General features: G+C 49.1%; 1 protein-coding gene across 3 annotated transcripts in view; it reads right to left on the reverse strand.

Moving 5' to 3' along the window:
* Positions 1 to 24,576, reverse strand: part of SCUBE1 (signal peptide, CUB domain and EGF like domain containing 1) — a 146,835-nt gene that overhangs the window by 109,096 nt on the left and 13,163 nt on the right. For all 3 annotated transcript variants that reach the window (XM_034948492.4, XM_034948491.3, XM_055105419.2), the window contains exon 3: positions 13,306 to 13,434. In XM_034948492.4, the coding sequence (XP_034804383.2) occupies positions 13,306 to 13,434 (129 nt within the window). The remainder of the gene's footprint in view (positions 1 to 13,305; positions 13,435 to 24,576) is intronic.

Below are 24,576 nucleotides of genomic sequence, written 5' to 3' on the forward strand. Positions count from 1 at the left end.
GGAGAGTGGGAAGGGACGAGCAGGTGAAGGGTCCTGAGGCCCACCATGTGCCACCTTCCTTCACGTACACCCTTCTCTGTATCCCCAGAGCCCCGTCCTGGGAACACCAGCATGCCCCTTTCCAGGAAAGAAAGCTGAGAGCAGAGAGCTAGGAAGGGAGTGGGAGTCAAGGCCAACGTGTCTGATGCCCAAGTCCATGCTCTCCCTGTGTCTAGAGCAGAGACCAGAAGGAGCCAGGCATGGAGAAGTGGACTGGGGAGTCACAGGCCATCGCTAGCCGAGGGAGACAGGGAGACTTTCCCAGCCCATCTACCCAGCTCCAAGTGTGCTGATGACCCCCACGGCAGGTCTGTGCACCTGCCACCGTCAAGTCGTTTGCCTCCTGAGGGTCAGAATCCAACATTCTACCCCGTTACCCTGCCACCCGCCCATCCTCCACCACACAAACGAGCCTGCTGTGGGCCTGGCCTGTGCAGGCCTTGGATAAAGAGCTTGGCCAATCCAGAGCTCAGCACTCGAGGAATTCCCAAGGAAGGAAGAGAGATCTCCCCTGAGATGCCTGAGTGCCAGTCCCAGGAGCTCAGGGCCATGTCAGAGGGAAGCCTAGGGGTGGCTGTACAGCTCAGAGAGGTTTTCTCTAGGGGTTGACGCCTCACCTGAGTGAGCCCTGAGGAACAAGTAGGGGCCAGCCAAACTAAGCGTTCATCAGGAGGCTGGGGAAGGGCGCTCAGGGCAGAACAGCAGGTGTATGGACGCCCTGGAGGAGGAAAGGGTGGGATGGTTATGGAGAGGAAAAGTGTTCACCATGCTGGAGATTATAGTTCTGAGAAACAAGGAGAGCTGCGCAGACAACGACTGCATCCTGCTGGGACAAGGAGGACACGGAAAAGAGCTGAGCTGCCACTGTCCCTGGGGCCAAATCACACGACTGCACTGCCAGGTCACGGGATGCTGGAAGGAGAAGGGCTCTGACCCAGCAGCCCAGCCAGGGGGTTCCAAACTGAGGTCCAGGGGCTCCAGGAACTTTGCAGAGGTAGAGACAGGCTCCGTGGGGAGCAGAGCTCTAACTGTGGCCAGTCTTGTCTCCCGTTCAGCCACAGAGTGAGACCCCTGCATGATTCCGCTTCGGAAAAAAGATTTCTGCTGCTATAAACCCCACAGCATCTGAAAACCACTGATCAAATCCCATCTTTTTATTTCACACATGACAGGGAAACTGAGGCACAAAGAGGCAGGGCATTTCCCAAGGTCTCCCAGCAAGTCAGTGGCCTAAGGAGCCTGACTTCTGCTCTGTGGGCCACTGATTCTGCCCTGATTGCTGGGCCAGAAGAGGGCTGGGAGGAAGAACCATCTGGCCCCCTGTAATAAGCACCCCACAGTCCCCCCACCCAATCCCAAGCAGGCCATGGGCATGAGGCTGTCAAAGGCCACTCCACCCCGAAACACACAAAGGTCTGAACCAGTCTGCCTCCCTACACCCCACTCGAGGGTCTCCCCTTTTTTGTAGCGATTTGGGAAAAGAAGGAAGCGAGTCTATAAAGATGTACAACACTGTCCAGGGAGTCTCTTTCTCTCAGGCCAAATAATTTCTTTCAGATTAACAGCTGTAGAAGGCGGAGAGGAGAGGCGGGCCTGGATCCGTCTTGTACTCTGACAGCAAATCCCTCCAACTGAGCGTGTTTAGAGCACCTGAAAGTGGGCCAAGAATGGGAAAAGGTGGTGGGGTAGTAGGTGGGCATAACGAAAGAGACCAGGAAGAAACCTCTTGAGTTTACTTTAGAAAACATTGGTGTTTATGGAGTAAGTATATGACTGTCCAAAGCTGTTTAGTTTTACATTAAGATGATCAGCATTTTTTTTTCCAGCAAGAAATGTATTTGAGCTGTTGAAGTATAAAGACAAATAAACAGCAGCAACTCGAGCCTTCGTTAGGGGTTCCAGGGAGCCACATGTTGTCTCCAGCTGTCTTCCAGGACAAGAGGGCCTCCTTTAAAAGGCCGCGATGGCGCAGGCCCTTTCATCAGCCCAGCGGAGGGAGAGCTGGAGCGCGGCGCCTGCACGGAGCATCTGGGCACTCGCCGGTGACTTCCTCCCCCAGGTGCAGCTGGGCTCCAGGCCCCATCAGGAGTCCCCTGAGGGCCCCTCCTACTCCTCCTTTTCTACCCCTCCACTTGGCAGCCTCAAGTGCCACTTGCACATCCATCTCCTCAACTGATCCTAACAGACAGGGACCGACCCCATTTCACAGAGACCAAAACTCCGACTCTGAGAAATGAGATGATGTGTCCCAAGTTACAAAATAAGAACACAGCAGAGCTCAAATTGAAGTCGCGATGTCACATGACCCCTCAGTCAACAGACAGTAAGTACAAGAACCAGCGCAAGAGGCTGGGAGAGCATTTGGCAGGTGGGGAGCGGACCGTGGGCAGCAGCTCATCTGGCAGGAATGAGGAGCAGGGCCCAGGCAAAGGGCTTCCCACACGGCCCAGGCCCAGGCTCACCCCCTGCACCTTCACCAGCTCCAGGATACATCCATTTTCCCTAAACTGTGTTCTGGCTTTGCACACTAGGAATAAATGTTAATTAGCTCATTCGCATCTGTTGAGACCTTGCCCTGTGCTAGGTACTGTGGTATGTGTTTTACAAAGCTCATCTCGTTGGCCTCTGCATCATCTCTGTCAAATAAGCACTGTTACCAGCCCCACCTCATGCAGGAGTACACAGAGGCCCAGAGAAGCAGAATTACTTGCTCAAGGTCACATAGTAAGTGATGGATCCAGGGTTCAAAGCCAGGCAGATCGATTTCTGATGCTCCTTGAGGGCCCGAAATAAGGCCATACCTCTCCTAATTGTGAGCTCCCAGCAAGGCACAGCATAGGGCGGGTGCTTGTGAAATCTTTACGAAATGAGTGAATATTAAAATATCTGGCTTCCAAAGCCATGTAGACGCCATGTAGAAACCCTCACATTTTCCCCCGGGTTTGACTACAGACTTCTAAGCTTGTGCACCATCTCCATTTCGATGGCTGCTTATCATTTCAAACAGAACTCAGACGAACAGACACCTGAGTCCTGTACCTCCGTGTCCACCCCCACACCCAGTCTGTCCTCCCCCTAGCCTTCCCCATCTCAGCCACAGCAGCAGAGCCCCTAGAAACTCCGGGGAAACCCAATCATCAGTTTTGACTCTCTTCTCCCTGTACCTCTCATATCTCATCCACTGGCTGCTCTCGTCGACTGTTTTCAAAATACACTGTGAGTTCAACGACCACTTCTCCCACTGTCACCCTGAACGAAGCCACCAACCGCTCTGACCCAGGCCACTGCAGTGGTTTCCCTGCTTAAGCCACTCTGCCTCTCTACTCAGCAGCCAGAAGCGCTTTTTAAATTAAAATGTCCATTGGAACATGTCAATCCCTGGTGAAAATAGCCCACGGCTTCCCAGGTAACAGAATAAAATCCAAACCCCTTTTTCGAGACGATGTGACCCTGCCTGACCCAGCCCCGGCCCGCCTCGTTGCCTCATCTCCAGTCTGTGTCCCTCGCTCCTGATCCTCCAGGCATCCTGGCCCATCCCCAAACTCCTAACAGTTCCTACCACACTTGTCCCCCTTCTGCTTGGACAGAGGACCTTCCCTAGACCTTCATGTGGTACTTCCTCCCTCTCACTGGGGCTTCCTCCCCTTACCCCGGGCAGACCTCTGTTACCCCCCTCATTGGTGGAGGTGACTTCTCAGGCTAGACTGTAAAACTGCCAAGCATGGGATTCTGTCGTCTTAGGACCCAGCGGCCATGATGTGTGGAAGCTCCTACCAGCCCATGTGGAAAGACCACATAAAGAGGCTGCCCATAGTGTCCTGGCTGACAGCCAACCACCACCACCAGCTGTGAGCAAAGACGCTTCCAGATGATTCCAGTTCTTGGCTATCAAGTCATCCCCAGCTTTCAAGTCTCCCAGCTGAGGCCCCAGACACCGTGGAGCAGAGACTAGTTGATCCTGTCTGACTTCTTGCGCCACAGAATTCATGAGCAAAACAGTATTTTATGCCACTAAATGTGAGGTAGTTTTTTAAAAATTTAATTTTACTTTTCAAAATGGACATGTAATAATTGTACATATTTGTGGGGTACATAGTGATTTTTCAATACATATTTTTTTAAAGCTTTTTTTAGTTTTACTGAGTCAGGATCTTGCTCCATCGCCCAGGCTGGAGTACAGCAGTGCAAACATAACTCACTGCAGCCTCAACCTCCTGGGCTCATGCAATCCTCCCACCTCAGCCTCCTTAGTAGCTGGGGCCACTGGCACACACCTCCATGCCTGGCTAATTTTTTAAATTTCTGTAGAGATGGGGTCTTGCTATGTTGCCCAGACTGGTGTCAAACTCCTGGGCTCAAGTGATCCTCCTACCTTGGCCTCCCAAAGTGTTGGGATTATAGGTGTGAGCCACCAAGCCTGGCCTTGATACATATTGAGGTGGTTTCTTATGCAGCAAGAGTAACTGGAATCCTACCCTACCCAATGCTGTCACCCTGCCCCCATCACTTTGTATCACATTATTTGTTTTATTATTTTTTTCAGTGGCTCTGACCTGGCTGAAGTTACTGAGTTACATGTTCACATGTTCACTGTCTTTCTCCTCTATGTAAGTTCATAAGCAGGGAGATGTTGTAGCCTTTGTTCACCGCCATAGTAAGCACTGAAAACCATGTCTGGCATATAGCAGGCGCTCAGAACAATTTTTTTTGAATAAACAAATGGATGAATACTAGGTGGAAGGCTTTAGTATTATTCCTAATGTAGCACTTTTTTTTTTTTTTTTGGACAGAGTCTCACTCTGTCGCCCAGGCTGGAGTGCAGTGGTGTAATCTCGGCTCATTGCAACCTCTGCCCCCCGGGTTCAAGTGATTCTCCTGCCTCAGCCTCCCAAGTGGTTGGGACTAGAGGCGCCTGCCACCAAATCTGGCTATTTTTTTTTTTTGTATTTTTAGTAGAAACGGTGTTTCACCATGTTGGTCAGGCTGGTCTCGAACTCCTGACCTCATGTGATCCACCCGCCTCGGTCTCTCAAAGTGCTGGGATTACAGGCATGAGTTACTGTGCCTGGCCCTAATATAGCACTTTCTACCCTTCATTAGAGTTGTGAATATTTCTGGCTTCCTCATGGACCTAAGAGCCCTGCGAGAGATATCTCATCTAATTAATCTTTACCTCTGCCCTATGCCTACCACTCTACATTATATCCTGGGTATTTAGGACCCTAAAACTCCCCTCAAATGGTCCTAAGCCTATCAGACGACACTTAGGCCTGAGTAAGACTTAGGCAAAAGGTGGCTGCTTTCAGGGTAAATGGCCAAAGCTTGCACATTTGCGTTAGGGTGTGTTGAGGCTCATCGTGGTATGGGGTGGAGCCAAGGGTGGGAAAGGCAGGGAGGGAGCAGGCATTGCCTGTGCTACCACTTTCTGGTGCAAAATCAGAGGCTTGTTAGGTGAGAGGGTTTTTAGATTACAAGGCATTTTGACAAATCCATTCATTCATTTATTCTACAAATATTTACTAAATGCCTACAATATATCTGACACTGCACTAGGTTCCAAGAAGAAAGACAGAAAGGTAAACAAGACAAATTCTGCTTTTGGGGAAGAAGAGAGGACCATGACACAGAGCTGCAGTGGAGATGTAACTGTGTGGCGTGGGTCACAGCAGACCTCTGAGCAAGGGGAGGTTTGGTTGGGGCTTGAAGGATGAGCAGGACCTCACCAGATCCCTTCTGGGGAGTAGCAGTCTGTCAACAGATTTGTGTAGGACTCTGCGGGTACACGGAAGGCTGGCCCAGTGGGCACAGCTAAGCAAGGGTGAGAAATGGGGTTGGGGGGAGGCTGGTGGGGCCCTGGCCGGAGGGGTCTCAAGCTGCTGTGGAAGCAATGGGGGCCATGAGAGGAGGGTGCTGGAGCGGAGGGCTCCGTACAGTCGGATGGGGTAAGATAAGGTCCCAAGGGTGGCTCAAGGATGATGTGAGGTGCCTAAACAAGGCCACAAGCTCTGCCCTTGGCCCAAGGAGGCTGAATGAGCTATGGGGTGGAGGCGCCCTTGGTATGAGCTCTCTAGAGCAAGGGATGCCCGCTCGCCCTTCAGCACACTCCCTGCCTGTGCCTGGCCTGGCACGTGCTGGGATTTCTGGATGCTCTCAGTGACTCCCAAACTCACGGATAGATACAGGCGTGCATATCTAACACCCTACAACGAGGAGGCCCTGGCCAGCCTCCTGGAGCTGGTGCAGTTTGGGCACTATGGGGCGGGGGTGGGCAGCAGGGTAGGCTTACAGGCTGAAATTGGCAAAATCCCAGACCTGGGCTCTAGTCCTAGCTCTACCACCTACTGTCTGTGTGAGCTTGGGTAGGTCACTTCCCCTCACTAGGCCTCAGTTTCCTCGTTTGTAAAAAGAAGACACTAATGTCTTTGGATGCTGTGAGCACTAACAAGAGAACTGAGCACAGCATCCCGGGCAAATCCAGGCACACAGGAGACTCAACCAAAGCTCCCGAATCTCACTCAAGTAGGACGGTCTACCCTGCACAAGGCTGGGCATAGGGTTGGTGCTCAATAAATGTTAATGAAATGGAGAGAGCTGGCTAATAAATCAGTGCTTCTGAACCTGGATACAGATGACTTCTCTTCAACAGGGAAAAAAAGTGCCGAGAGGCAGGTCCAAAATTCAAACTGTGAGCAACTTGAGAGACGTATTTTTCAGTAAGTCAAGGTAAAGATCGGGGTCGAAGAAAACATCTGGCTAAGTGAACTAATGGCTTTAGAGAAAGAGGAGCCTTGCTTTGTGGAGACGGGAAGAAATTATCCACTGCTGGTTTTAATTTAAGATGAAAACAATCTTATTCTATTAGCCTAAATATTGCTCTGCTGTCCAATTGCATGGAGTTTGGAATAATATTTTTCAAACAGAACTACTGCTATTTCAAGTAATTACACAGCTAAAAGCAGCCATTTGGGGTTGAGCAAGATCTCATCATGGTTTCAATTCCCTCTGGTGTAATTTTCTGTTATATTTGAGAAATTCCTCAATAAAGATGTCAAATAGAGTGAGGGCTTTGCTCCCCAGAGGACAGACTTGGCCACCCTCCAGGACACAGTCACAGGCAGGCCATCTCCACAGGAAAATAACCTCGCTTACTCGAAAGAAAAGAAAAGGTTCAACTATGAAAACTTAGGCAAGAAAATAACTTGTAAGCCATCAGCCTCATTTCTCCTAATCAGCTCAGAACACTTTTCAAACTGGCCTGTTTATTTCTAAGGTGATCAGGGTTTTGTCCCAGCCCCCATCCCTAAGGAATTCAGTGGTGGTTCAGAGAGGAATGTTACAACTGGACAAGACTCTTGACCCAGACTTCTTGAGACAAAACAGAAGAGGTGCGAACAGGCCTAACTATTCCTGATGGGCGATGGGCTGTGGGGTGAGGTTTAGTGACTGCCCAGAGGCAGCCAAGAATGCACAAGGCAGCGAAGACAGAGAACCTTCCAACAACTCAGTGGGCCACTCACAGCCACCAAATGCCCACTGGGGACAAAACCTTGTGCAGGAAGCTTTGTCAGGCAGCACAAAGAATTCCAAACATTTCCAGGCAGCACAATTTCAAGCAGGTAGTTAAATGGCCAAAGCTGGATGCAAGTAATAGGGAGTGGTGGAGACTGTGGCGAACAAGAGAGTACACACCCCCTCTGAAGCAGGCAGCTGCGGTGTAGTTCACTCTAGCTGCTGCCAGCACCACAGTGAGATGTGAGCGAGAGTGCTGTTGCCCTGGGCCCCCAAACTTTGGGGGTCCCTGTTCTGCCTCTCCTGTGGCTGCAGCAGCACCCCCCCGCCCCCGCCACCATGGAGTAAGGGGTCCAAAGGGGAGTCATGAGCACCTGGAACACACGCCTACCACTCCACATTACATGCTGGGTATTTAGGACCCTAAAACTCCCCCAAAATGGTCCTAAGCCTATCAGACGACACTTAGGCCTGAGTAAGACTTAGGCAAAAGGTGGCTGCTTTCAGGGTAAATGGCCAAAGCTTGCACATTTGCATTAGGGTGTGCTGAGGCTCGTCATGGTGTGGGGTGGAGCCGAGGGTGGGACAGGCAGAGAGGGAGCAGGCATTGCCCACGCTACCACTTTCTGGTGCAAAATCCAAGCAGTCTTCTAAATTCCAGTCTAGCTTCTAGGTCATTAGTTAGGAATATCTGTCAAGGTAGATGAGGCAGAGTCATTCTTGTTTGGGAGCTTCTTAATTACTTTAATATTTTAGCCATGTGGGATAGGGGCCTCCATCTGGACTCCTGTCCCAAGTCCCGCAAATGTCAGGGGCTGGGTAACTGTGGCTGAGATGGAATGATGCTAGAAATATTGATTTTTTAATGTGATAACCCCTAATTTTTAAGTGTTGACAAATAATTTAATAAGAACAAATGATACCACCATGGGGACAAACCAAACATGTCTGTGGGCCAGATGGGGACTGTGGGTTGCCAGCTTGAAGCCTCTGCTGGAAAATGATGACAATATCCAGCACCCACACAGAATTTACATCTGTACACAAGCTCTGCACAATCTCCTTTCAGATTTAATCATGACACTGACCCTCCGAGACAAGTATTACTGACCCATTTCATAGTCAGGGGAACTGAAGCTTGGTGGGCTAGAGGAACAGGTCCGGAACTATAAAACTCATGAGCGGTGACACCTGAATTTGAGCCTAAATCTTCAAACTCCAAGCCCAGCTGACTCTTACAGCATGACTTATTTCTGCCAACACTGATTAAGCCCCATGATCCTAGAGTACGAGTTACTCTAGTTCTTACAGCGTTTCATGGATGAGGGAGCTGAGACTCCAAGAAGTCGGTTAACTAGCTTGAGGTCACATGGTCAGGATGGGTTGATGCCTGTTGGAACCAAGGTCCGGCTTCTCTAGAGCTGGAGTTTTGTCTTGAGAAAGAGAAAGCCTGAACAGAAAGAACTCTGTTGGGAAGGGTCTGCCCTCAGCTAAAGGCAGAGGAGCAACAGAGAGAGCCTTTTCTTGGCTGCTGTGTGTGCAAGTTAGAGCCGCATGAGGTTGCAATCTGTGCTCAGAGGTCGTGGGGCGGGGGAGGGGGGGAACCTTACCCAGTTCTTTTAAATTAATCAGTGTAAACATAATCCATTGTGAAAACAATGTTGTTGAGACAAAGGCCCACACAGACTCACTGCTAGTCTGCAGGCTGCCGGCGTCAGGCTCTGGGGACACTGGGAGTACTTGCTGTAGCCAAGAACAGGGCATTTACAAAGAGGTGGTTCTGCACAGGTAAGAGTACAGTGGCTGGAAGGAGAGTTCCACGTGTCAGGCACAGCCGTGGGAGTGCACATGGTGGGGACTGGTCCCCACGAGGTCTTGGAGGCATCAAACCACTCCACATCAACACATCTCATCTGGAAGCCAATGACCAGATGAATGCTGGTTACATGTTGAGTATTTGGTGCCAGACACTCTGCTACATGCTCCACGTCCATGATCTCATTTAATCCTCACAAGAGCCCTACCAGATAGGGACTATGCCTTCCATTTTTCAAGTGAGGAAACTAAGGCATGGAGAGGTAAAGTGACTGGCCAAAGGTCACACAGCTGATAGAGAAGGGCTAGAATTTAAGCCACAAACTGGCAGTTCCCAATGTCTCTCCTCTTGGCCGCTGGGTGATATTGCCTGCTTTTAACTGGCTGTCCCACAGGGACTGTCGGCTCTGTCTTCACTGACTAATCAGAGCCCAAAACATACTCTCTCTATCATTTGAAAATGGAGCAAACAACTAAGAAAGCCAAGCACTTACGTTTTGGGAGGATTAAATGAGATAACTCTTGGAAGATACTTCACCTGGCATCTGGCATGATCAACGTTGTGTGGTCCCACTTCTTCACAATCTAGTCAATGCCCCGCTCACCTCCACAGCCCCACACCTGCTGCTCCCTGCACGCACCAGGAGCTGAGCCTCAGGGGCTACCTGCAGCTCTATGTAGGCTCTGCCCTTGGCCTACCAAACTTATCCCCAACCTTGGAGGTTCCACTCAACGCTACCTTCTCTTTGAAGACCCCTAGGGAGTTAGCCCCGCTTCTACCCCCACACTCACTGCATCCACGGGTAGCTCTTCACAGGCCTCTCTGGGCTTCAATAACCTGCTGCTCGGACCTCTACTTGGGTATTTATTCGGGGTGTAATTACATGCTCACAGATGTTTTCCACAACAAACTTATCTGACATCCAACATGGGTTGGACAAAAACAGGCAGGCAGGTCTAAGGCTAACACCCCATTAAGAGGGAAAGTTCCAGAGCACTCAGGACACCCAGTGTCCTCTACCACACACCCACAAACCAGCTGGCACAACAGAAGGTTTGCTGAGCCCTTTTAGAAAGCCATAAAAAACCAAATGATCGTTTGATCCAGTGGTTCCACTTTTGTGAAGCATTCCTAAGGAAACAATCGGGAAAACAGGGGAAAAAAATGTTTTATGCCCAGAACCACCTCTGGATTCTCATGCTAAAAAACAAAAAAGCAAACAATCTAAACGTCTAACCACAGAAAGGCAGCCGAGTCAGCTGGAGTAGCAATGCCTGTGTTGACTATTTAGCACCTAATAGGGGCTAGTCACTTCACACTGTCACCTCATCCTCACACGTGATCTTCGGAAGTGGATTATGCAGTTATCCCTGTTGGAGACTGGACAAGACTGAGGCTCAGACACCATGTAGATAGTAACAGTTCTCGGCTGCTGAGAGTCCCCTGTGCTGAGCCTTTTTCTCGGCCATCTGGACATTATCTCAGTCACTGCTCACGACAACCCTGTGAGGAAGCTGCTTCTCATAGCCTCCCTCTACCAACAAGGGCCTGAGACCCAGACAATCAATAATGTATCTATGGACATGCTCCTGCCAAATCCACACCCATATCCCCTGGGCTCCAGTTGCTGTGCCCTGGTTACCCAGCAGCCAGTGGCAAAAGAGGGCCTTGGGGACAGACATGTCTGCTTTGAGAGCTACTTGTTTCCCATGACAAGATATTGTTCTTCTGTGACAGACTTTGAACTCCCTCTGTTACAGGTTGAATTATGTCCCTTCAAAAGATGTTGGATTCGCAACTCCCAGTACTTGTGAATGTGACTTTTGTTGTAAATAAGGTCTTGGCAGATGTCCAGGTTAAGATGAGATTGTTAGGGTGGGCCTAATGCAACATGACTGGTGTCCTTATAAAAAAGGAAAATTTGGACACAGAGCCAGACACACATAGAGCTGAGACAATGTGAAGACAGAGGGAGGATGCCATCTATAAGCCAAGGAATCCCTGACGTTACCAGAAGCTATGAGAAAGGCCTGGAACAGATGATCCCTTGCAGCTCTCAGAAGAAACTACCCTGCCCACACCTTGAGTTTGGACTCCTAACCAAAAGAATCCATTTCTGTTATTTAAGCCCTAGTTTGTTACTTTGTCATGGCAGCCCCAGGAAACTGATACAGGTTATCAGTAATTTATCAGACTGTGGGGCAACTAGAAAAATAGTGGTAACAGGGGCCACATAAAAATACCTGAAGTAATGCCTGAGGTAAGGTGGTGGGTCAAGCCTGTAATCCCAGCACTTTGGGAGGTCGAGGTGGGCAGATCACCTGAGCCCAGGAGTTCCAGAGGCCTGGGCAATATAGCAAGACCCTGTCTCTACAAAAAAACCCAGAAGTTAGCCAGTAGCAGTGGAATGTGCCTATGGTCCCAGCTATTCTGGAGGCTGAGGTGGGAGGATCACCTGAGTTCCAGAGGTTAAGGCTGCACTGAGCCATACCGTACTCCAGCCTGGGTGACAGAGTAAGACTCTGTCTCAAAAGAAAACCAAAATGCCTGAGGTACGCATGATATTAAAGGGAACAGCAAAGGGCAAATGCATGCTGACTATCTGATCACCACTATGGTAAAAACACACTTGGATGCAGGTGGAAGACTGATAGAAAACACACCAGCACAACTAAGACGCCTGCCAATTTCTTCTCCCTACTCTTCTACAATTTTCCAATTTGATCCAGCAAATGTGGACTACTCTTGTAATTATTTTTTTGTTTTTGAGATGGAGTTTCACTCTTGTCGCCCGGGCTGGAGTGCAATGGTGTGATCTTGGCTCACTGCAACCTCCGTTTCCTGGGTTCAAGTGACCCTCCTACCTCAGCCTCCCAAATAGCTGGGATTACAGGCATGCGCCCAACTAATTTTTGTATTTTTAGTAGAGACAGGGTTTCGCCATGTTGGTCAGGCCGGTCTTGAACTTCGGACCTCAGGTGATCCACCCGCCTTGGCCTCCCAGAGTGCTGGGATTACAAGTGTGAGCTGCCACACCTGGCCTCTTATAAATTTTATACAATTGGCTTAAAAATGTATTTGGACCATGAGAAGATGGAGGTAAATCATGGGCCAAATTGTGTCACTTCAAAATTCCTTTGTTGAAGGAATTCAACACCCAGTACCTCAAAACGTGACTGTATTTGGAGACAGGGCCTTTAGAGAGATAATTAACTTAAAAATGGAGTTTGTAGAGTGGGCCCTACTCCAATATGACTGTGTCCTTATAAGAAGAGAAGATTAGGGCCAGGCGCAGTGGCTGGCCGGGCAAGGTGGCTCACACCTGTTATCCCAGCACTTTGGAAAGCCGAAGCAGGCAGATCACAAGGTCAGTAGTTTGAGACCAGCCTGGCAACCATGGCGAAACTCAGTCTCTACTAAAAATACAAAAATTAGCCAGGTGTGGTGGCACGCCTGTAATCCCAGCTACTTGGGAGGCTGAGGCAGGAGAATCACTTGAACCCAGGAGGTGGAGGTTGCAGTGAGCTGAGATTACACCACTGCATGCTTGGGTGACAGAGCAAGACTCCATCTCAAAAAAAAAAAAAAAAAAAGAAGAGATTAGGACACAGAGAGACACTAGACACATGCATGCAAAGTGGGAAGACCGTATGAAGACACGAGGAGAAAGAAGGTAGCCACCTGCAAGCCTGACAGAGGAGCGGGCCCTCCGAAAAACCAACCCTGCCCCCACCTCGATCTTGGACTGCCAGACTCCAGAACTGCGAGGCAATACACTTCTGTTGTCTAAGCCACCCAGTCTGTGGTATTTTGTTATGACAACCCTGGCAAACTAATACAGGAAGCCAAAGGAAGGAGAACCTTCCCATGGCTCCCAACTCTGTAAGCTGGAGCAAAGCAACAGGCAGGGTGTGCCCAGAGGCTACAGCTGTATCACTCACCCAGGCAGTTGTGTCCATCGTGTGCCAGCATGAAGCCATCAAAGCAGGTGCACCTGTAGTTCCCCGGGATGTTGATGCACTCGTGGACACAGCCCCCATTGTAGTAGTCATTCTCACACTCGTCAATGTCTGCAAAAGGAAGGGCATGAGAGGTGTCAGAAGAAGAGCCTGGTGGTCCCCTCTCCCAACACCATGGAAGCCACCGGGATCTGAGTGATTAGGGGACGATTCAACAAGCATTCACTTCAGTCCTCCCTGGGAGCTGAGGACTCAAGTATTATAAAAATGCTAATCATGTGTGGGGTGCCTTCCAGTTCCTACCACAGTGAACAGGCAAGATTCACACCTAGTTCTGCCTCCACGGAGCCAGCGTACAATTTCCGAAAACTAGCTCTCTTGAAGCAGGGGGTATTGAGTAAAATTAACTGCACATCCCCAAGAAGTGTAATCTCTGGAATGAAAGAAAAGTCCACTAACTCCTCCAGTGTCTTTCCACATCAGTGTCTGATGCCTGCATTTCAACTGCTCCAGCTTCCTTGCTATAACAAAGGCTCCTGTCTCATAAACAATGGCCAGTAGCCTTGATAAAGGTCACCCTTTTTGCTGTTTTAAGGCTTTTTCAACATTTCCCATCAGGGGTCAAAGGGCTATCAATTCTGGAGTTCCAGAGAGATTTGAGATACCCTGGAGAATGATAGGAACACACCTAGTTAACCTTGTCTGAGCTGCTTCCACGCCCAAGTCCTGCTTGTAAGGCCATGTCATTACCTCTTCAGTCCCACATTAACTCAGTGATACAGGCACCATTCTCACTATTCCAATTTTGCAAGAGCACTGAAGAAACCAAGGCACAGTGAGGCTAAAACCTTGTGGAAGGTCACACACCTAGGAAGTGGCACAAATGGGATTCGAATCCGTGGGATTCAAACTCGTGGGTTTCAGAGCCCAAGGGGCCTAACCCCGGTCACACCTGGCGTCCTTGGGAGGGCACCAGGCACAGCGAGAATTTGCCAGCCTGGTGGTGCCGGCTCTTCTGCAGGGTCTTCAGCATCCCCCTGAGACCCCACTGGCCTCACTCATCTCAACCGGCAGTCACCCTGACCTCCAGAGGCTCCGAGACACGCTGGGGAGAGAGGAGGGCTGGAAGTGTCCCCCATAGGGGAACTGGAACCGGAACCGGAAGTGCAGCACTAAGTGGAACCGGAAGTGCATCTCTGGAGACGATGGAGTAGGAAGCCGGGGTCACTCCCCTATAGCGTAGAAGAGGGATTTTTGAGGCTGGGTTCCAGCTACGAAAGTGGGGCTGGGGCCATCCTGTAGAAGAAGAGAGCCTGTAGAAGGCAGGCCTAGCTTCCCTCAATTGCTGGAGGAGCTGCCGCAGGGAGACACGGAACTCCTTGCTTTCTCCATGCTGGTCTGGAGAGCAGAGCTACTCACAGTGAGGGGAAGCCATGGGGCCAATGAACGTTCAGGGGTAGGAGTGCCGGTCTGCAAGGTAGAAGCTGTTGCAGGAGGTAGTGAGCTCCCTGACTCTGGAGGTGTAAGCACTGCCCTGATGCCTGCCAGAGATGCTGTAGAGCAAAGGGGATAACAAACAGCAGAAGTGAACGCGCCAGAGTAAGGGGTCTGGGCTGTGCAGCCACTCTTGGTGTCCGTGCCGCCACTCTTGGTGTCCACCTAGCCACAGCGAGGGAAGAACAAAGTAGCCTGGGCTGGGTCACCAAAGGATCAAGAGATAGAAGTCCTCTCCTAATCTGCCTATAGGGGCACCTGCATCAGTTCTCAATTCTGCAGCTCATTTGAATTGGTTTGTTTTGTTTGTTTTTAGAGACAGGGCCTCACTATGTTGCCAAGGCTGGACTCAAACTCCTGGGCTCAAGGGATCCTCCTGCCTCAGCCTCCCTAGTAACTGGAATTATAGGCATACACCACTGTGCCTGGCTCTGGGCTGTTTTTAATTCTGATATTTAATACACTTATAAATTACAAATAAACTTAAGGGAGAATGTGATATTTTATGTTTATTGAAAAGGCACATAGATTTTATTTTATTTATTTATTTATGATGTATTTATTTATTTATTTATTTTTTTGTCAGTGTCTCCCTCTGTCGCCCAGGCTGGAGTGCAATGGCGCGATCTCAGCTCACTGCAACCTCCACCTCTCAGGTTCAAGCAATTCGCCTGCCTCAGCCTCCCGAGTAGCTGGACTACAGGCACGTGCCACCATGCCTGGCTAATTTTTTGTATTTTTAATAGAGATGGGGTTTCACCATGTTAGCCAGGATGGTCTCCATCTCCTGACCTCGTGATCCGCCCACCTCAGCCTCCCAAAGTGCTGGGATTACAGGTGTAAGCCACCTCGTCCGGCATAGATTTTAAAAAACTGAGAGATACTGATTACTTCCCAGTCTCTGTTTGCAGCCCTGACCTTTCTCCAGAGCCCCAGATAGACTAATGCAACCACCTCTTCCCCTGGGTATTCCAAAGGTACTCCAAAGGCAACAAAGCTCAACTTTAACTCATCAACCTACAGTTACCTGGGGTTCCTCATCCCGGTGAATATCGTTTTCCTTCCACTGCTTCCTTAACATCAAATCAGCTACCAACGCGTGGTTTTTCTACACCCTTAATATCGTTACAGTCTGCCCACTGGCCACTTGTTTTCACTACCTGTCAGCATGAGTATCACCTCACACCCGATTTGACTCAGCAGCCCCCAAACTGTTCCCTCCCTCCTTTCCTCCTTCAAGTAGGTGATTCAGGGGGAAGCTGGCCTGGTCCTAACTCTGGGGGTGGAGACTTCACAGTCTTATCCAAACAGCACGTGCCACTAGCAATTGCTGTTGGTCCCAGGGTTGGTAGGTGACTTAGGTTGGATCAATCAGACTGAGGAAAAGGACTTTTATTCTATGCTTGGGTAAAAGAAGTTTCTCTCATCTTGTACCTCAGAAGGAGGTATCTACTCCTGAAATATACACCAGCCCTTTTAATTCTCACAGCAACATTCGGAAGTAGGGGTTTTAACTTCATTTTATGGTTGAACAAACCAAAGTGCAGAGAAGTTTGATAATTGCTCAGGGTCACATAGTAAGTGGTAGGGCAAGGATCAGAACCAAGGTCTTTCGGTCTAGGAAGCCCACGTCCTTTCTAATAAGTTAGAATGCCTGTGACATGCCAGTCATTGACAAAATGCTTTATACATGATACAATATTTCACCCTTGGCACATTTATACTGTGTACTGAGAAAGTACCATCCAATCATCCAAATACCCATTTACCCATCTATGCTTCTACTTGTTCTGCATCTGTCTATACACATACACACATACACACATGTGTGCATGCCTATCTACCCAAATAACCAGGCAGCCAGCCATGCATCCTTTCATCCAAACACCCATCTACCCTTCCACTATCCATCCATCTACTCACCCTCAACCTATCTATTCAAATATCTACTCAACCATTCTTCCATTTATCTATTTGTGCTAAAATTTATCCATCTAAATATCCAGTGTGCTGACCACCCTTCCATTTCTCCAATCACCTATTCACCCATCCATTTATCCAGTCAAATGTTCACCCATACATCCAAACACGCATGCATGCATCCATCTGTCTAAATATTCAACCAGATGCCTATCCTTCCATTCATCTAAGCACTGACCCATCTAAACATCCATCCATCCATCCATCCATCCATCCATCCATCCAGATGAGGAATCCTCTCATCTGTATATTCATTGATTCAAATACCCACCTTTCTATCCAAACACATGTACACTCACGCTCATGCACACACACGCACATTCAAACACCTACCTACCCATTCATCCATCCAAACTTCTATTAACTCACTGATTCCTTCAAATATCCCTCCAAACAGCTTACAAAATACATACAACAATTTTTTCTAATAGAATAAGATGTTAGTATGAAGAAAAATAAATGAGGGTTGAAGAATAAGATAAAGCTGGTGAAAATATACAAAAACACATTTGATAACTGTAGCACAATGACAGAAGGTGGGCTGTGAGCTTCCTAAATGCCAAGACAAAGAAAGAAACACAATCAGTTATAGAGTTGCTGCATCTATAAGATGTAATCCAACTGGCTATTTTAATGGTGGTAAGGTCTGAGAAACGTCAGACCTAGTTAGGGGATGTCTTCCCCTAGTTAGAGAATATCATACACTTTAATTTTCCTGGCACAGTACCAGTTTATGCCTGTTGTCAGGGCGTAATTATTAACAGCAGTTATTAACCTTTTCATTATTAAAATGATAAACTATCTGATCACCATACCCATAAGGCATTATAAAGATATCGTTGAATAGTCAGTAAAACAACTGTAGCCATTTCCTGCCTTTGACTCCCCATAAGGTAGGCCACAGTAATTGCCAGTGGGCTGGAGAGTGCAGGGATATTTGCTGCTTGCATTTCTTTCCTTAATCCATCCCCAATTAGTTCTCCCAGACTGAGCATCTCTCAGAACAACCAGTTCCTCTCCAATCCCCAGGCCTGCTGTGGCAGCCAGCTTTACCTCCCAGTGTCCTGGATGGAGGACATCGGCTCCTAAACCAAACCTTCCCTGATTTTCCATGTTTGTACCTTGAAATTTTGTTCTAAAATCATGTAAGCCTCCTCCTTTAATACTTAAGAGATAAACACACCAACAAACCAGCTAAAAAAATCTGCCAAAGCAAGTGGATTTATTATTATAAAAACATATCCAGGAGTCGCCGCCCCTGGAAGAGGCACCACAGACCTCCAAGACACTCATCAGGCTCAGACCACTTTTTCAGGACTGACAGCCAGAGAACGAGAAACAGGCAGGTGGAGCGGGGAGATAGTAAAGCAATGGAGGGGACAGAGCACAGCTCTATGGATGTTTATTCTTAAAGGGCTGTTGTGGATTAAATTGTGTCTCCGCAAAAAGATATGTTGAGGTCCCAACCCCCAGGACCAGAGTATGTGATCTGACTTGGAAGTAGGGTCTTTGCAGATGTAATCAAGTTCAGATGAGGTCATACTAGATTAGGGTGGGCCTTAATACAATGCTGCTGTCCTAAGAAGAGGGAAATTGGACACAGACATACAGGGAGAAGCATACCATGTGAAGACACACAGACACACAGAGAGAAGGCAGCCGTGGGATGATGAAGGCAGAGATTGGAGTGAGGCAGCTGTGTGTGTGAGGCCAGGGTAAGAGCTGCTGTCACACAGAAGAGGCTGAGACTCAGCATCGCTGAGGACCTTGTCTTCAGGCCCCCAGCCAGTGGTTGCATTCAAGTGCAGGCTCTATTCCCGCATTTGGAGCCACATCCTTGGGGTGTGTGAGATGAATATTTTAAAAAAGTGCTTCATGCTCCTAGCCAGGCGTGGTGGCACATGCCTATAATCCCAGCTACTCGGGAGGCTGAAGCAGGAAAATCGCTTGGACCCAGGAGGTGGAGGTTGCGGTGAGCCGAGATTGCGCCGTTGCACTCCAGCCTGGGCAACAAGAGCAAAACTCCGTCTCAAAAAAAAAAAAAAAAAAAAAAAAAAGTGTTTCATGCTCCAAAAAGTCATTAAGGAGAAAAGTGGGGAAGAGATTTCATGGGTATTATTACTTTTCTTTCCAAGATCTGTACCTACCCTTGAGGTTGAGGAGGGGTGGTGACAGGGATGGTTCACATGAATGGAGAAAGTGGCAGGACAAAAGATCTGAGCAGCTTTCAGAGCCCTGACACAGGAGATGAGAAGTCCAGCAATTCACTCCAAGCATCCCTGTTCCTTCCCCTGCTTGGATTTTTTTTTTTTTTAATGAAAACTCAATTCCCAACAGAAGACAGCTCCCAGCATCTAATAGAGCAGAGAAAAGCAGCACAGAGAACTGCTCATTATGGAATTTTTGAAAGGTCACCCAGCTCCGCTTTTTGTGTATTGAAAGGCAGTGTGCGCACACACAACCCCATGGCTGTGCTTCCGTGCCAGCAACGCAGGTTTGGAACCCATATAGGGTGAGGTGTTTTTTTTTTTTTTAATCATTTAATTCAAAATTGATTCTTGCTGCTTCATAAAATATACATTTACTCTGTGGTGTCTAGATTCTAAAAGATCCTATTGCAATGAATCAGAGAGCCTTTTCATTTTATTTTAATACTATTTTAGGGTATTTTCCTCAAAATCGGGAGTGACTAGAAACCTTCTCAAAATTAAGTATTTTTAAAGCATCCCACTCTCTACTCTCGGAGATCATTACTGAAAATGTCTTCTCATTTCCCCCTGAAATTGGCATTTTTCTAGACATTCCTCAAGAACAGTGGAGACCAAACGCTCTAACAAAGACCCCTTTCCTGGCTGGGCGCTAGCACGTCCTCTCCTTTGTCTGGAGGCTTTAAGAAAAACCGTGCCCTCCTTAGATCAGGCAACCATTCGGGGAGAGATGTATGGCTTAGGAAGTTGAGTCCTTATTGATGAATAAATCTTAATCCAGTTTGTTGGCTAATTATGCTCCAGGGAAGGTAGTTTCTTGGGCTGCCTAGCAGGAAGGATTAAGCCCCTGTCTCCGGTGGCTCGGGGTTAAGCTCTGGGTTTGTAATGACTGAGTAATGAGACCCGCTCTCTGAGGGCCCCTGGCATCCATCGATCAGGTTTCCCTTCTGCAGAGACAATGCCAGAAGTGGGCCCAGCAGTTAATTACGGGAAAGGTCAAAGGGCACGTAAAACTAACACAAATCTATATACTTTTTCATTCCTAACTGCACACAATGACCATGGCTCAGCCAGAGGGTGGGAAGCTTCCCTCCCCCTTCCCACCCTGTGATTCAAGATAACCGTGGGGCTGGAGCTGCTCAGTGACCTCTCCCAGTCCGTTATGTGGCTTCAGACCTCCACACTTTGACTCATGCTGTTCCCTCTGCCTGGAGCTCCTTCCCCTCCACAAACATCTACTCACCTCTGCATCCTGAGCCCCAGCATCACCTCCTCCCTGAAGCTTTTGCTCATCTTTGAACAGATCTAGCCCCTCCCCCAGCCCAAGCAGGCACTAGCATTATTCTTGCTTGCTTGTGTCTGTGTCCTCTGATGCTGCAAATCCATGAGAATGAGAACGGTGTCCTGTGCAGCTTGAGCCTCAGAAACGAGCAGAGCCCGAGCATGTTCAAAGGAATCCTCTGGGCATTGTATGAATGAACAATCATGACGGTGGCCTTGCTGACCGACTCTCATGACACGTCAGGCAGTCTGCAGGCCCCACACACAGGACTGCCCTGAGAGCTGGGTACCACCATGTCTATCTCACAGCAGCAAACCAAGGCTCAGAGACATTGCCTGTCCTGCCTCAGATCACACAGCAAATGCAAGGGGAGCCGGGAAGGGAGCCAGGCAGCTTGACTTCAGAGTTAGTGATGTCTCTGTCACAAGATCACATAGTCGATGGTTCTATTTACATCAAGTCTCCAGAAAAACCAAATCTGCTGAGAAAAAAATCAGGAGAGGTTTCCTAACACTGGAAGGGCTGAAGACTTGGGGGGTGGTAGAGGATGGTCAAGGGGCATGGAGTTTCTTTTTGGAGTAATGAAAAGATTCCAACATTGGACTGGGCAGGGTAGCTCACGCCTGTAATCCCAGCACTTTGGGAGGCTGAGGCGGGTGGATCACCTGAGGTCAGGAGTTCGAGACCAGCCTGGCCAACATTGTGAAACCCCGTCTCACTAAAAATACAAAAAATTAGCCAGGCATGGTTGTGCATGCCTGTAATCCCAGCTACTCGGGAGGCTGAGGCAGAAGAATCACTTGAACCCGGGAGGCGGAGGTTGCAGTGAGCTGAGATCATGCCACTGCACTCCAGCCTGGGCGACAGAGCAAGACTCTGTCTCAAATAAAATAAAATAAAATAAAATAAAGAAAACAGATACTAACATTGATTGTGGTAATGGACTGGCAATGTGAATATACTAAAGGCATTGAATTGTATACTTTGAACGAGTGAATTGTATGGTATGTGAATTATATCGCAATAAAGCTGTTTAAAAATAAAAGTCAAACAAGCTAATGCCGTCGGTCTTCTTCTCCTCTGGGCTGGTTGCATCTCCAGGGATCCCTGCCTGGGTGAAGGGAAACCACAAGGAGGTTGGCTCTGAACTGACCTCAAATGCCACCTGCCCAGCTTGGGGTCACAGTGGGGTGTGTTGCTCCCAAGAAGCAGGGGAGATTTCCCACCAAACCGATATGATAAAGACCAGTTAATTATTTCCTTTCTCCCTCAAAAATGCCCTGAAGCCCTTGCTAGGGGCTTCTCCTGGGCTCTGGCATCAGGACTAATGGTCGCTGAGGCAGCCTGGTCAAGTGAAAATGGAGCCGTTGGCGCGTGTGAGATGGAAGCCAGGAGAGACCGCAGGGAACCTGCCAGGCTTGAGTCTAGTTCTGCCAGCCCTCAGTCAAGGCCCCTATTCCACCCTCCTGCCAATTACAGGCAGTCATTCCCCCATCCCCTTAGGGAAAGGCCAAGGGGAGGCCCGAGACCCAAAAACTGCAGGCTCTGTGGGGCTGCTCCATAGGCCCAGCCACCTCCAAGCTCAGGAGGACAATCACAAACAAGAAGTTGCCTGAAAACCTGGGCCGGCCCTTAGAATTGGTAAGCTGGATCCTAGAGCACCCTGGATTTTATCAAGGTGTAACTGAGGCCCAAAGAAGGGAGCTGAAAGACAAATCTTAGCAGATCGGGGGCTCACAGCAATTTGAACTCAAGGCTCTCAGCTTGGGCTTCTTTCTCTCATCTCGGGATCCAGCAGTGGGCAGGGCCTGAGCTGGCCTAGTGCAATTCGGTTTCATTCCCTTTCTCTCCGAATCCCCGGGTGGACTTCCTCTCCATTGTAATAAAAATAACAGCAGTGGCAACTCCACACCAGGCACCACCTTGATGGTAACTGGCTTAATCCTCCCTACAGCCAGGCAGAAAGGTCTTCATTTCCCATGGCTCACAGAAAAAGAAACTGAGGCTCAGAAAACTTGTCTTTCCCAAGATCACCCAGCTAGAAGGTGGTGAAGGCAACATTTGAACCTGGGCAGGCTGGTCCCAGACTCTACCTTCCTCACCTTGACACAATTGTCTAGAGAAGACGGCATCTCTGTGAACCAGGAATCTGGGGCCCGCGGGCCTTGTGAAGGATCAGGCCACTCCCTGCCTTCTTCCCTCCCATGCCAGTGCTGTCCTGGGCCAGGCCCCTTGCCCTTAGCCTGGACCGTGGCCACAAGGGGCTGCCAGCCTGGAGCGGGGAATGACTCAGATACAGATGCCCACAAACTCATGTGCTCCTGCCTACAGACTGGCCAGGACCAGGTCTGCCCGCAGGGCTGGCAGTGGGAAGGGACAGTTGGCTAAGCCCCACTGAAGCCCACGCCTCAAGCTGACAGACTGAGGCCAGCATTGGGCGCCATGGAAACGAGGAGCACCCTGAGGAAGGAGCTGCCCACAGCGAGGGTCCCAGGGGCCTGAGATCTCCTGCCCCCGCTGAACTCTGATGTCAGGATGCAAAGGCCGGAGAGGCCCACAGACTTGGCCCAGGCCACACAGGGCTGGAACCCGGTCTCCATGGACACACTCCCAGTTCCACTTCCCTCCGTACGAGAGGCAGGAGGTCTAGACAGAAGACATGGGGGTTCCTGGAGAGAGGGGTGCACCTTGAAGACCCTGGAGGGAGTGGGGAGTGATCGACGCCAGCAGCTGCTGTTAACCTAGGCCAGGCGTCCAACCAGCTGGCTGGGGTTTTACACTCTTTCTAGCCAGAGGCTGCAGCCCTGGCCCATCTGGAAGCCCGTCTCGGAGCACCCTCTGAGACCTCCTGACCTTGCCCGTTCACACAAGGCCCCGAGTCCTCTTTGTCTCAAAGCCTTTAGGGAAGGCCATCATCCATTTCAGTAGCATTCAAAGGCACACAAGTCCACGGTTTATTTTCTTAGAAATAATGGTTTTTGCTGGTTAGCATTCCTCTGATGGAAAAACAAATACAGCCACTGTAATAAGAAGCGGCTAAGAGGAGGCGAGAGGGCCCAGAGGAAGGGGGCAGAGAGGGGCTGCTGCCTGGGGAGCTGGAGGACATGGAGGGTGGGAGGTGGGGGCAGAGACCCCTAACCCTGGGAGAAATGGGGAATTAGAGGAAAAAAAAAAAAAACCAACATGCAGACACTGGTGCAGCCTTCAACACATTCTCACAGACAGCGAGGCCCCTTCCCTCCTCAAATCTCTACTGAAATGCACATTCTGTAAGGCAGGTGTTGTGGCTCCCATGTGATGGATGAGGAAACCAGGGCTCAGAATGGTTAAGTCACCGCTGGCTCACGGAGTTAGGAGGGACCAAAATGCAGACCTCTAAATCCTTGCTACAAATGCTTCCACTGACCATCACAGCTGGAAGGAGCATCAGAGACCTGCTTCTGCTATGCTTTTCTAACCTAGCCCAGAGGACACCTCCTCTAAGAAGCCCTCCTGAATTTCTTCCCCTCCTCAGGCAGAGATATACACTTTCTCTACTGCATCCTGTCTTGTTTGTATTTTCATTGCTGCACTTTCCACATCCTGTTATGATCACATCTTTTCCAATCTGTGTCTCCCACAAGGCAGGTCAAAGGCAGGAAACATGTTTTGGCCCCAGCACCAAGCTTGGCACAGAGTAGGTGCTCAGTGAACATTCTTGATACTCAACTGAATCCAGTCCAGTGCACACACATTTTACGGATGGGCAAACTGAGGCTCAGAGGTGAACTTGCCTCCAGTGTTTAAATGCAGTAGCATGAGCTTTTTATTTTTCCTCCTAAAAATGGTCATTGGCTCCAAGAACTCTGCAAGAGGCCTAAACTCTGCAGCAGAGCTGGCAAGCAACATTGCCTAATTGCTAGCTGACAGCAACTTGGAATTTTAAGTTATATCCAATTTCTTCCTTCCTGCTGGTCTGCTGGACTTGAGCACTTTCATCTTCGGCAGAGCACACGTTAGCATGCATAATTGCATGTTTTAAGACTTGAAGGAGAAGAATTTCCCCTTCTCTCCCCCCCCCAGCCTCCCACCTCCTACTGCCTTTCCTGGCCTCCCAAAAAGCAGGATTTTATCTGGAGTTTCAATAAAGTGTGTAATAATGATGATGAAAATGATTTAATAAGGTCATGGACATTATTTCCTAAGAAGGCCAAATTGGTTTTAAGATTTTGTTTTTCTGATGTTAAACTAAATGGATCACGGAGTATGTTATTAGGAATTTTGTTAAAACATTTTAATAACATGCTCTGT

This window comes from Pan paniscus, chromosome 23, assembly GCF_029289425.2.
Source record: "Pan paniscus chromosome 23, NHGRI_mPanPan1-v2.0_pri, whole genome shotgun sequence".
Taxonomy (NCBI): Eukaryota; Metazoa; Chordata; class Mammalia; order Primates; family Hominidae; genus Pan; species Pan paniscus.